This window comes from Myotis brandtii, unplaced genomic scaffold, assembly GCF_000412655.1.
Source record: "Myotis brandtii unplaced genomic scaffold, ASM41265v1 scaffold137, whole genome shotgun sequence".
Classification (NCBI taxonomy): domain Eukaryota; kingdom Metazoa; phylum Chordata; class Mammalia; order Chiroptera; family Vespertilionidae; genus Myotis; species Myotis brandtii.
The window spans coordinates 4158553-4171206 of NW_005354874.1; the positions used below are offsets into that span (position 1 = coordinate 4158553).

The 12654-nt window shown below is 40.8% G+C and overlaps 1 protein-coding gene across 3 annotated transcripts in view; it reads right to left on the bottom strand.

Moving 5' to 3' along the window:
- KIF16B (kinesin family member 16B) overlaps positions 1-12654 on the bottom strand; it is a 291552-nt gene that overhangs the window by 52143 nt on the left and 226755 nt on the right. For all 3 annotated transcript variants that reach the window (XM_005860579.2, XM_014535047.1, XM_014535046.1), the window contains one exon: positions 3115-3204. In XM_005860579.2, coding sequence (XP_005860641.1) covers positions 3115-3204 — 90 coding nt within the window. The remainder of the gene's footprint in view (positions 1-3114; positions 3205-12654) is intronic.

Consider the following 12654-nt stretch of genomic DNA (forward strand, 5'->3'; position numbering starts at 1 on the left):
TGGACTTCAGTGCTTATCTGCTGCGTTCACTGGGAGATGTGTCCCAGAGAGGTAAGGAGCCTATTAGGCTCTCGCTCTCGAGGGAGGCCTCCTTGTTAAAAGTACTAAAACAAATTCCTCTAAAAATCACACAGAGGTTGGCATCTCTGAACCTCTCAAGAACCCTCTGATCTCCCAGCCCCATGTCCTCCTACTTTATTAAATACATCACAGCCAACTAGACACTCGCTCAAAAGGGGAGGAGGGAGGAGGGAATACTAGGTGTTCACTATGCATTCTAGTGGTTGAAGGGAATGTGGTTTTAAAAGTGTTTATTTTCAGCTGCTTGAAGAGCTATGTTTTTGGCTTGATGGACTCTATGGTGTGGACTTCATAGACACTAAACATGAATAGTAACTCTGCCTCTTCCATCGAGAGAAGAGGACACTTAGTGAGGCTTTGTACCTGAGCGCATACCTTTACTGATATTTAAAAGCATTACACTGATTTTAACAGAGTAAAACAATGACATAGTTTCTATATAGATAAAGAGTACTGTGGAAACAATTTGCTTGAGAAAATTTCAGACATGCTCTCTAGCAGATGCTGTGTACTACTTCATAGTGCTTTCAATAACATACTTTATCTGAGTCTCTCAAAATGTTTACAAACTAGCTGTGGTATTGTCATTTTATAGATGTGGAGTTTGAAAGCACAGGGTTTAACATGATTAAGATTCTATACAAAGTCAATGAAGGGGAACAGGGGAAAAAAAAGACAGAGGACTGATTATTTTGCACAATACATGTCAGTCTACCAAGAAGACAGATTAATTCAAAACTGAAGGTAAACCTATTTAGAATTCAGAAGAAACTGCTAAAAATAAGGGCAATCATAATTGATGAATACCTAATAAACAGATTACTGATCTCAATTGCCAATAAACGCTTAGCTAGTAAGACTATGTGAAGTTAGGCTACACAGAAGAGAAATCAATGTTACAGAAAAAATATATAACTGATAATCAACTTGATATATAAGCTTCACCTTGAAAATGTTAAATGGCCATTGTTATTGTCTCACTGAAATAAGATTTACCTAGATCTATAGTTAGATGCTACTGCAGTTTTAGATATTTCCCCCTCATTGTTATTTTTATATTATTGTTTGTTTAGGAGTAAAAAATAGAATCAAACTTCCTGGGATTCCACACTAGCAGCAGCTCACCAGCTGTGTGACACAAGACAAGCCTGTTCCCATATGAATTTAAGATATATGAGAAGGCATTTTTGCTCTTGTCCACTTCTCATATACAAATTAAATAAGCTCTTGCCTAATCGTTTCCTTCAGTCTCACTGGTATTTACTGGGCACCCGGACATGCCAGATGGGAGAGAGAGGAGTTGCTCTCACACAGCAATCTTTCATGTTTCACCTGAAGGCTTTGAAAATATTTTCCCCAAGCTCTGCAGGAAGAAGCCCCCTGGGGATAGGCTGATGGAGGCTGATCCTATTTGAAACTCGGGGGCTCTAATGACGCCATAACTAAGTTATGATAGAGACAGGCAAGATTACTAGAATCTAAAAAGTATGCCCCATAGAATGTCACTGAAAACTGATATGAAATACATTACTAATTAATAACATAATAGTGTGTGTGTGTGTGTGTGTGTGTGTGTGTGTGTGTGTGTATTTATTCCTGGTAAACTTTTTGGACCTTTGTTTCAAGCAAATTATTTTTTCCCATTGATTTGGGAACTTTGAATGTTGATATGATTATTTATACACTATTAAAGTACTGAGGTAGTAGCTTATAACCAAGTAGTTAAGGAACTATGAAACTCACTTTAAAAACAAGTTGCTCTGTACATTCAATATGTACACAATACTCTTATTTTTTATTGTCCATATAAACTTGGGACATGAAGAGAAAATTGCAGAACAAACTTAACTTGACTTTGAAGCAGTTACTTCTGGAACTAAAGCCTCTTGGAAACACAATTATAATTCATAGCTGAAGCTTCTTCAATTTTATTTATTTATTTAAGTTTAAGTTAAATTTTAAAGATATGTTTTTATTGACTTTAGAGCAAGGAATAGAGAGAGAGAAACATCAATCGGCTTCTGCACGCCCCCTACTGGGGATTGAACCTGAAACCTGAGCAAGTGCCCTGACTGGGAATCCAACCAGCAACCTTTTGGTTCACGGGAAGACTCTCAACCAACTGAGCCACACTGGCTGGGCACTTCTTCAATTTTAAACAGAATACTATTTTGATAGCTCAGCAACAGAATTCAGATATGGCTTAAACTTACCGGGACTCAATATTTTCTACACATCAAGGAATCACTTTACTTACAAAAAGTAATTCTCTTTATACTGTGTATCAGATAAGAAAGAGTAGAAGGCATGGACAAGTTAAGGAAATATTTAGGGAAAACAGCCTAATTAGGCAGTGTCTATTGATTGATTTGCAGACAGTTTAACCCCAAATTACTAAAGAGCTGTGCTTATAAGGTTTTCTTTAGTTGAAGGGAAATAATAATAATACATTCATTTAGAAGACATGCATTAATTTTAAGAATTTTTTTTGTTTAAAAGTATTTTAAAAATTAATCTTTGTCAAAAAAAATCACTAATGTATCACACTGAATATCTGGTCTAATGTATGCCATATTTACCATTTATCTCCCTTCCATGTCTGATGGCAAATTAACTGTTATGACTTTACTTCTCATTAAGAAGTATAAGCATTAATATAGTCTTTTTTAAGAGAGAAAAAAAGGTAAATCTATACCAAGGGATTTATTACTATTTCATTTTAATAGGTGTCACTCACAGTTGAGAAGTAGTAAACTGATTAAAATATTTATTTTAAATTTATGAAAAAATTCATTTACTGTCACTTTACTATCACTTTCAAAATTTTATATTCAGAAAATGTTTAAACTGTGTAAAACAGAAATGAAACAAAGGAGAAAAATTAAAAAGATATATTTGACAGATGAGTAATTGAAATAAAACCTGATGACACTTATGAGCTAATGTCTAAAGGTGGGGCATTGACAATGCAATCAACTCATTCACTCTATAAAACCAATGTTCTTAATTGGAGACAGTTATTTCACACCTTACCTCTGCATACTTTAACTTCAATGTTTTATGCATTTCTCGGAAACGACTATAACGTCTGAATACAGTCCATGTCTCATCGAGGACAGTAATCTGTTAACCACAAAAATAAAAATAAATCAGCATTAATTAGAGGGAAAAGTCACTAAAAACTGTTTCAAATAATTTAAAAATTAACAGAAAGTGATTAGAATGTCAAATTTCTCCAGAATTGAAAACATTAATCTAGCTGCATAAATAAGACATAAATAATATCTGCTCTCTACTTAAGCATGCATCTCTGGTTCTCAAATCTGGTTATAAGCAGCATGTGACTATGGAAAGTGAGGGACAGTTAACTTATGAAAAGTATCCCTTAACCCTCCTGTTGGGCTGTAGAAAGAAAATCCCATAGGTCAGTGGTCGGCAAACTGTGGCTCACGAGCCACATGTGGCTCTTTGGCCCCTTGAGTGTGGCTCTTCCACAAAATACCACATGCGGGCGCGCATGTACAGTGTTATTGAAACTTTGTGGCCCATGTGCATAAGTCAGTATTCTGTGGAAGAGCCATACTCAAGGGGCCAAAGAGCTGCATGTGGCTCACGAGCCGCAGTTTACCGACCACTGCCATAGGTGACCTTTCTGTCCTGGTGACGGGCCCATACAAAATGTTGCTGCAGGTCACCAGCCACCAGAGTGGACAGCAGGGGGGAAAGTGAGAGAAGAAAACACAGAGAAAAAAGGAAGAGGAGGAAGAAGGAGAAAGAAAATGAGTACAAAGAGGAGAGAAAGGAGAAAAAAATCTTTCTGCCTCACAACAATATATTTTGCTTTATCTCAGAAGAATTCTCAGTCTGGCCTTTATTTTATAGTTTTTGTTGATGAGCTGAGTAGGTGGAACTCTGGTGCACATCAGCCCACATCCTGAGGTCACGGTGACAAGCAGCAGCTGGTAGGCACTGCCAGCCCTTGGAATCACACAGCCTAAAGCACAGGCTGGTGAGTCTCAAATTCCTATCTCAGTTCCCACCTTTCTTCTGAGCTGCAGACCCAGTACCCAACCTGGAGACATCTTTCTTTAGATGTCACACAGGACCCTCAAATTCAAAAGTGTCTAAAATCAAACCTGACAGTCTTGCTGGAGAATATCTAGAACATTCCATCTCAGTGCATTTCACTACCTACCAGCAAGCTATGCCAGACAGACCCTGAAGCCACCCCCATGCCCTCCTGCCCACATGCATGCCCACAGTAGAACAAGCAGCCATCCTTCACCATCTCTGCCATCTCAGTATATAACTGATATTACTTACATATATAAATGCCTCCCTATCCTACAAGATTTTAAGCCTTTTAAGTGAATGAACCTTTGATATTAATTAAGGTGGAGGTGAGAGGACTCTTGTTGTAGAGATAAACATTTACTGAGCAACCACTATGTGCTGGGCACTATACTACATGTCAGTAGTTTGCTGAGAGATAGTCAAGATGATTTTGACTTTCACATCAGGTAAAGGTTCCGGGTTTGGCCCAAGTCAGTCAAAAGGGAGCACAAGGCCTGCTGCAATCTTTCCAGGAGGTTCACCTGAATCAGATTATTTGAATTAATGGCATCATAGTATGATTTTTAAAAACTGCACTGAGAATATGGTACATTTTCAATATTATTTGTAACACGAGCCTACAGATAGATTTCCAACATTTTCACTCATGAGATTTTCACCTGAGTTCAGCTTAAATACAAGGATGACAAAGGGTCATGCTTCCTACTTTATATAGAGAACATTTCAATCCCCCCTTGTCTGTCAACATGTAAATTTATGAAGACAATGATGATGAAGAATGAAGATCATCAGATCAGTGGTCATGGCAGAAATGGGAGGAGGGAAGACAAAACAATCACAGGTGTCATCTCTCCACAGGACATGTTCAAAGCTCTTATCCATAATGGAGACACCTTCACACCTAGAGCTGGAAAAACGGCGCATATGAGGTTGGGAAAACTATACATAAAGGGAAACTATGTATTAAAGACCTATTTTGCTCCAAATTAAAACTGGGCATAGGATGAGGGTTGATGCAGAGAGCAGAGACAGAAGATCAGTATGACAAATAAATCAGATCAAAGCACTTAATTATTTTCTTCGATGTTGAGACTGTAGGGCATCATTACTACATATCACTGTGGAGCAAATTCATTACTTCTCTCTCGCTGAATGGTTCTGCTGATACAAACCCATTTTTTCTGGGCCATAAAATGATCAAGTATAACTTAAATACCATAAACATAGCTACAAGATGCACTGCATTTACTTATAAACAATTCTAAATTGAGTGCTGGTCACAAATTTATGTTACATACACATTTTACTGGTTTAAGGATTGTCAATTTTAAGATGTCCTCATTATGTATTTGCAGTGTATATCTATCTGTGTACGTAAGGAGGAAATAAAAGTTTTTATACAAAGAAATTGTATAAAACAGTTACTTACAGGGTTTCCTTAAACAATATTTATTAAAAAAAATATGGACAACAGGGGGTGAGGGTGAGGGCAGGATTGGGGGGATGAGGGGACATTGGGGGGATAAGGACACATTTGTAATATCTTAATCAATAAAGGGAAAAAAAAGAAAAGAAAAAAATAAATGTTATACATTTGGCTAAAAAAAAATTTTTTTTTAATCCTCACCAGAGGATATGTTTTTTTAAATTGATTTTTTAGAGAGAGAAGGAAAGAGAAACTGATCGGTTGCCTCCCATACACGCCCAGACTGGGGATCGAACCCACATCCTAGGTATGTGACCTGACCAGGTATCAAACCTGCAACCTCTTGGTATATGGGATGATGCTCCAACCAACTGAGCCATCTGACCAGGGCAACAACATTTAAATGGGCTAAATTTCCTTGTATTTAGCAAGTTTGGAGGAAGTAGTCTAATATCAACCTAGTATATACTAAACAAAGTTTTTTCAGAGTTTTGCAAAATATAATATTATGAAGCAACATAACTATGAACATGTTTGAGAATATATGAAATATTTTCCAAATGTTTAAATCTATTTAGTATCATTCATTAATGCACTATACTTAAAATTTCTTCAGACAACTGTTGCAAACAGAACTACACCAGAAGTAGTAAAAGAAGCCAACATCCCACTAATCACAACGATCCCATAGACACCACAGACTGCCATTCAATTACTCCTGGTCAGCCTCACCAAATCTTTCTGCGGACAGACAACACTGGTGATTTTGGGGATACACACACACACACACACACACACACACACACACACACACACACACTACAGGTGCCAAATATTTGTTCAATGATAAATAAATGAATAATGGAGACAAAGGGGCCTAAAGTCTCTTTTCAATAAATACTTTCCTACTTCATTTTCCAATTTGTTTTCTATCCTGAAATGTGGTCAGTAGAGTGACCTGCATTTTAGTCCTTTCCTGACTTACCAGTAACTGTTTAAAGTTTTTAAAATGTAGGCATTAGGGGAGAGGGTAAAACATTGTAAAACAAAGAAAGAAAAAATGTCATTTACTCAATTCCTTTTCTGTTGATTGAGAAGAAATGCTGTGTTAAACGCTTTGGGGGTAAATTGAATGCAGGTTGTGAGACTCCTGAAAAACATAGGCAGGAACAAAAGGTGGCCTCTAAATTGCCTTTAGTGGGTGAGCCCCTATTAAGAGCCTTTTGTTTCTAAGTGTCATGGTCCTCAGTTGCTTTTTTAAAATTAATTAATTTTAAATAATAGTTGAATTACAATATATTAGTTTCATAGTGATTTGGCATTGATATACTTTATGAAGTGATCACCATGATAAGTCTAATAACCATCTGACACCGCACAAAGATATTCCAATACGATTGACTATATTCCCTATGCTGTGCATTATACCCCTGTGATTTATTTTATAACTGGAAGTCTATACCTCTTAATCCCCTTAATCTTTTTTGGCCATCTCTCCATCCCCTTCCCCTCTGGCAACCATCAGTCTGATATCTGTATCTATGAGTCTATTTATTTATTTTTTGCTCATTTGTTTTCTCTCTTAGATCCCACATATAAGTATATATTTGTCTTTCTCTGTTCGACTTATTTCACTTAGCATAATATCCTTTAGGTCATTCCTGTTGTCACAAATAGCCAGATTTCATTCTTTTTAGGGCTGAGTAATAGTCCACTGAATATATGTACCACACCTTTATCCATTCACCTATCAATGCACACCAAGGTTGCTTCCAAATCTTGCCTATTGTAAATAATGCTGCAGTAAACAAAGAGTACATATTTTTTGGCATTAGTATTTTCATTTTTTTAAAATAAATACTGAATGTCAAGGTCCTTTGGGTATGCAAGCTTGATGATAAAAGCCAAGGACATAAGCTGGAGCTAAATCCTTCCACTTAGCAAGAGGCATCACTTGGAGCTCCCAAAAGATATCTAGAAAGGAGGAGAGGGAGAACATAATTGCCTAATGGGATATTTTCATTATTTGCTATGAGATGTGCAATGTATCTCCTTCTCTAGAGGAACTAGAGAAAGTTCAAGAAAGTTTACATACCTTTCTTTTGAGGAAATCCAAAGGAGTGCTGAGGACTGTAGCCAAGTGGTCACAGAGGAACAGAGACCATGTCAGTGACCACCCAGGGGTACTATTCTCTCATTCAAGGGAACAGCTGCCACTGAATCACACCCAAAAGCTGCATAAGGAGTTCCTGAACCAAGCAGACATCCCCACGCCATTGCAGTGGGCTCCACGAACCAAAGCTCCACTAACTCCACAAATTTCATCTCCGGGGCACCTGAGGGAAGTGGGGTGCCCACAGGAGGAGGATGGTCTTACAGCCAGGAGCTGTAAGGAGCAGGGAGTCTAAGCTCCAATGCCAGATCTGCTCCTGCCTGTTAGCACCATGGAGAGGAGGTGTATGGAGTTTGAAGAATGAAGATTCCTAAAAACAGGAGACTCACGTAGATGGAAGATTATTCAGCTTTATTATCCAGGAAACTTTCCAGACATCCATCTGAGCAGATGTATCATCAACAAGCACAGAGAGTGCCTTTGGCCTTGGGCTTCTGAACCTGGTCTAAAGCTGGTGTGTCATAAAGAAAGGAGCCTCGCGGTTGATACCGAACCCAAAACTAGGAAGTGATGCAAAATCAAACAGGGCTTTCTGGCTGGCTGACCAAAATCTCAGCCTTCTACAAGAAGAATAATGGCTGCTTTATGCTTCAATTTCAGCACCTTCAAAACAGGGATGCCATTTATGTGAGTATATTAACTTTATTTTGTAGTCTGAAGGTAAATCTGAAAGAATGCACAAAGACCCTAAGATTCTGTTACAATGGATGCCTTTCAAATCCAAGATCATTACTAATAAGTACTTCTCCCTTCCCATAACACCTCTGTGAAGCAGGTGAAGAATAAGGGGAATTATTCTACTTTGAAACTGTGGGAAGTTATGAGAATAAAAGCCTGGGCAATTTTCCTTCAAATTATCCAAATCTTCAGAGGCAATGCACAGAATGCACTCTCTACCAGTCACCAATGGAGAATGAAATAATATAAAGCTCTGGATGGAGACAGACGTGGATCCTGACTCAGCCCAGTCACGAATAAGCTGTGTGGCTTTGGCTAAATTAAGCAACTCCTCTAGGCCTCATTTTTTTCATCTGTAAAATGGACTCACGATACCTAACCCGCAGATGAACTAAAAAAATGTGAAGCAACCAGCAGAGTGTTTGGGTACTCAACAAATGGCAACTCTTGGCACTGTGGTCATGCTCCTAAAGAAAGGTCTGCTATGATGCACTAGTAAAAGGCAAGGGTATCCATGGGCAGCAATTGCAAGAAAGGGAGTTTAACCCATCTTATGATTTATTTCGAGAGAAATTTATTCTAGGAAGAGATGTAAAACTCCCCAAATTCTGAAATTAGAAAAAATATTAATATATCTTTATAGAAGAAAAAAAATGAAGTGGAAATTCAAGGCATGGCCACAAGGTAATGACTGCTTTTCTTCTGTGCCTGTGACTCAATCTCTTTTCTTCTTCATCATTTCTCATACATGCAGCAATTACTTTGTGAAGGTAAACACACTGGCCAAGAAAAAGTAATAGAAAAGATTTGTTGCTTTGTGTGAACACAGGGAAAATAAATGTGTGTTCTTTTCTTAATTTTTTTCAGTGAAAGACAAAGTTCTCAAAGAGATGGGAGGGGTGCTTTAAAAAAAAAACAAGGATAAAATACGATTCTTCAAACCCCAATGTTATTTCTTTCACTTGTTATTTATGTTTAAAAATAATGCACAAGCTGAATATTTGAATCTAAATGGACCACACCATATGCAACACTTCATTTATCTCAGCTACGCTAAAACACAGCGGGGAGATGATCTATCAAGTTACTAACAAGCAGACGTTCAGATGCCAACACACAAATCCTTCTGAACATTTGTATTACATCAAGTTGGGAGTATTTCTAAAAGATGTATTAGTGCACAGTTTATCTAATAGACTGGAATGGCTCTCATTGCTGTTCTGCCAAATAAAGAGAAATTTCTCTGGCTGTAGATGTGATTGCTTTAACTCCCTAACTGCAAATTTTCTGAGCATTTCCTCCTCATGCTTCCTGACAGGTTTCTCCACCATCAGAAGCTCCAGGCTGACCCAAGCCTCAGCAATTGCCCCAATTTAGAGGGTACCCATGACTCAGCCAGAATTGAAAATAAGACGTTAAAACACACACAAAGATAACAGCAAATTTGGGGAACAGGCAAGGATTTGGAAACAGCCACCATATCTAAGACAAAACTAAAAGATGGCCTCAACTTCTAAAAAGTGAAGTAATCAGAGACATTTAGAAGGTGCATTAAAATAAGTAAGTAAGGAAACCAGTATGGCTTAGAAGACTTAGATCTCACACAGACATTCGGTACCTGGATGTACTTACTAGCGGTGTGGCCTTTGGCAAGTCACTCATAATTTCCTAATTCATTAAATGCAAGTAAAACCCCCATTGTGCTACATTTTGAAGTGTCTGGCAAAGTGCCTGAAAGGATGAGGAAGGTGTTTGAGAGATGTCCGTGTCCTCCCTTGAAAAGATGTTGCAAACTCAGATGCCTACAGGGATCAGTCAGGAAGGAAAATCTAGGAGGCCCCGTGACTGTAAGATAACAGGGAGCAGAGCAGGCACCTGCATATTATTTGAGCTCATTCAATCCTGCCATGCTACAGAGGATGGATGAAGCTCAGAAGGAGGGCTAAACACAGCCAGTGAGTAAGCTGGAAGCTTATGCATTACAGGCAAATCTCACAGAATATGTGAGAACAGATAACCAGTAAGCAAGCAGCTTGTGAGACTCAACAGAATTTGTAAGACGTGCTAAACATAGCCCTATAACCTCTATGACATGCCAAACATAGAAGAAATAAATATGACAGAAACAACAGGAATGCTACTTAGATACAGGAAGTGTTAAGTCACGGTCATGCCTGCATTGGGCCGACATTATGTCAACTCTGAATTGACGACCCTTGGTGACAACCAGCCTGGTCCCACGTGTGCTCTACCCAAGAAATGCACGTGAAAACTAGACCTGTTCAGCAGGCCACCGGCAGCCATGCGCCCACAGAGCAAGTGTAATTGCCCTGGGTACCCCGTGTCTGCCAAGGCTTCTTGCTCAAAACTCTGTCCTGGTAAGCACAGCGGGAAAGGCCCTGGTGGCAGAGAGAGGACAGGGGGACACGGTGTGTCCCTGGGTCAGGGAGTGTGCTCTGCCCACCTGCCCCTCCTTCCCAGGCTTCTCTGTGGGTGGTTAAACTGATTTAATAAACTGCGTGATCAGGGACTTCATTAGGTCAGTGAGCCCCTGAGTACAGTGCTCGGGGCCTCTGTGTGAACCTAGAGGCTACCCCTCTAGCAGGTGACCCCTCTGGGACAGAGGGCTCTGGGGTGTGTGGCAAAGCGGAAGCACAAGCCTGACTCGAAGGGGCCCCTGCGCTCGGGTCAGTGCTGCCCTGTGGGATTGTCGGCCCGGGGTCCCTGTGTTGTCTGACATTTTACAGAAACTTGGCAAGTCTGGATTTCCATGTCAGATCTTCCAAGTTTTAAATGTTGACCACTCACTCAAAACTTTAAACACCTGTTCAGGCCAGATAATAAACATCACCCACCACCGGTTTGCTCCCACAGCCTTAAGTTAAGAAGTGCCACCAGACCTGGTACCCGAGTCCCTATCATGTGGTCCTTCAGTTATAAAAGCAAGATACTAAAATGTCAAGTTTTGTGACTCACAGCTTCTCACCTTCAGGGGCCCCTCTGTTAGGGGGGCCCAGCAGACATGAGAGCGCTCAGCACCTCCCAGTTCCAGGGCCGTGATGACTGGAATTAGAAGAGAGGGCTCACCACATGTCTAGCCCACGTGACTGGAAAGGGAGCAGCCCCACTGCCTTGGGTTCTCGGGAATTATTTGTGGGTTGCCTGCTGGAAACTCCCTTTAGGTCATACTTTCATGCTGTCACTCATTATCCTTGTTCTCTCTGCTTCTCCCTTTCTGTTCAGACCACTGACCAGGACTTACAGCCAAACGAGGTGGCATTTGGGGCAAGAGGAGGAGACTGCTACCTTGAACAAGAATCAGATGGTTAAAAATAGGACATGTTGGGTCTGGGTGTAGTTTATTCGAGGTAAAGGGCAGCCCTGATCAGCAGATGGACCAAAGTGATTCCGGGCAAAAGGACTGACTGCCTGCAGCCCCGCAAGGACAGGAGAGCCCTGCCGGACCTGAACAGCAGGGGGAGTGGGACAGGTGCCCGGCTCCTGAAGGAGAGGGTGCTATGCCATGCACTCCCAGAAGCAAGGGCTGGAGAGTGCCCAGAGGGGGACCCAGAGGTGGACAGTGGGCAGGGCGTCTACCCCTCTCTGCAGACAACCCAGAACAAAACTAAACTACACTTTGGTGCTGGCGACTGCCAGAGCCAGGACTTGTGCACACATGCTGTGTGTGTGTGTGCACATGTGTGTGTGCACACATGTGTATGTATGCATATGTACATGTGCACAGGTATATTGGAGGGCAGAGTAGAGAAGGTGGGAGGCATCAGCTGTCTTGGACTCAAACACAGTTAAGACACGTGATCTGCCCACACCCTCACCGGATGGCTGGAGAGCCAGCCGCATCCTGCAGAAGGCAAGGAGTGAGAAGACTAACCTTTGACTGAACCATCTGCAGGCAGAACAGGAGGAGCCCACAGCGGGAAGGGGGCGGGCTGGGGGGCTGTTTACAAAGGACACATGGTCACCACATCCCGAAGCTCTAAGCAGGCTGTGTCCAGTGAGAATGCCTGTGGCAGGGCTGTGGGTCGTGCTACTGAGCAACCTCCCTGGGTGACCACTTCCAGTGAGGCCCTGGGCGAGGACTGGGCACCCCATGCTGCAGACTGACAGGCCCATGGAGTGCACATCTACAGGGAAGGCGAGCAATAAACACAACAAGCGTGACTGAGGGCTGTGACCCCTGCTGCAAAAGCAGCAAACCAGG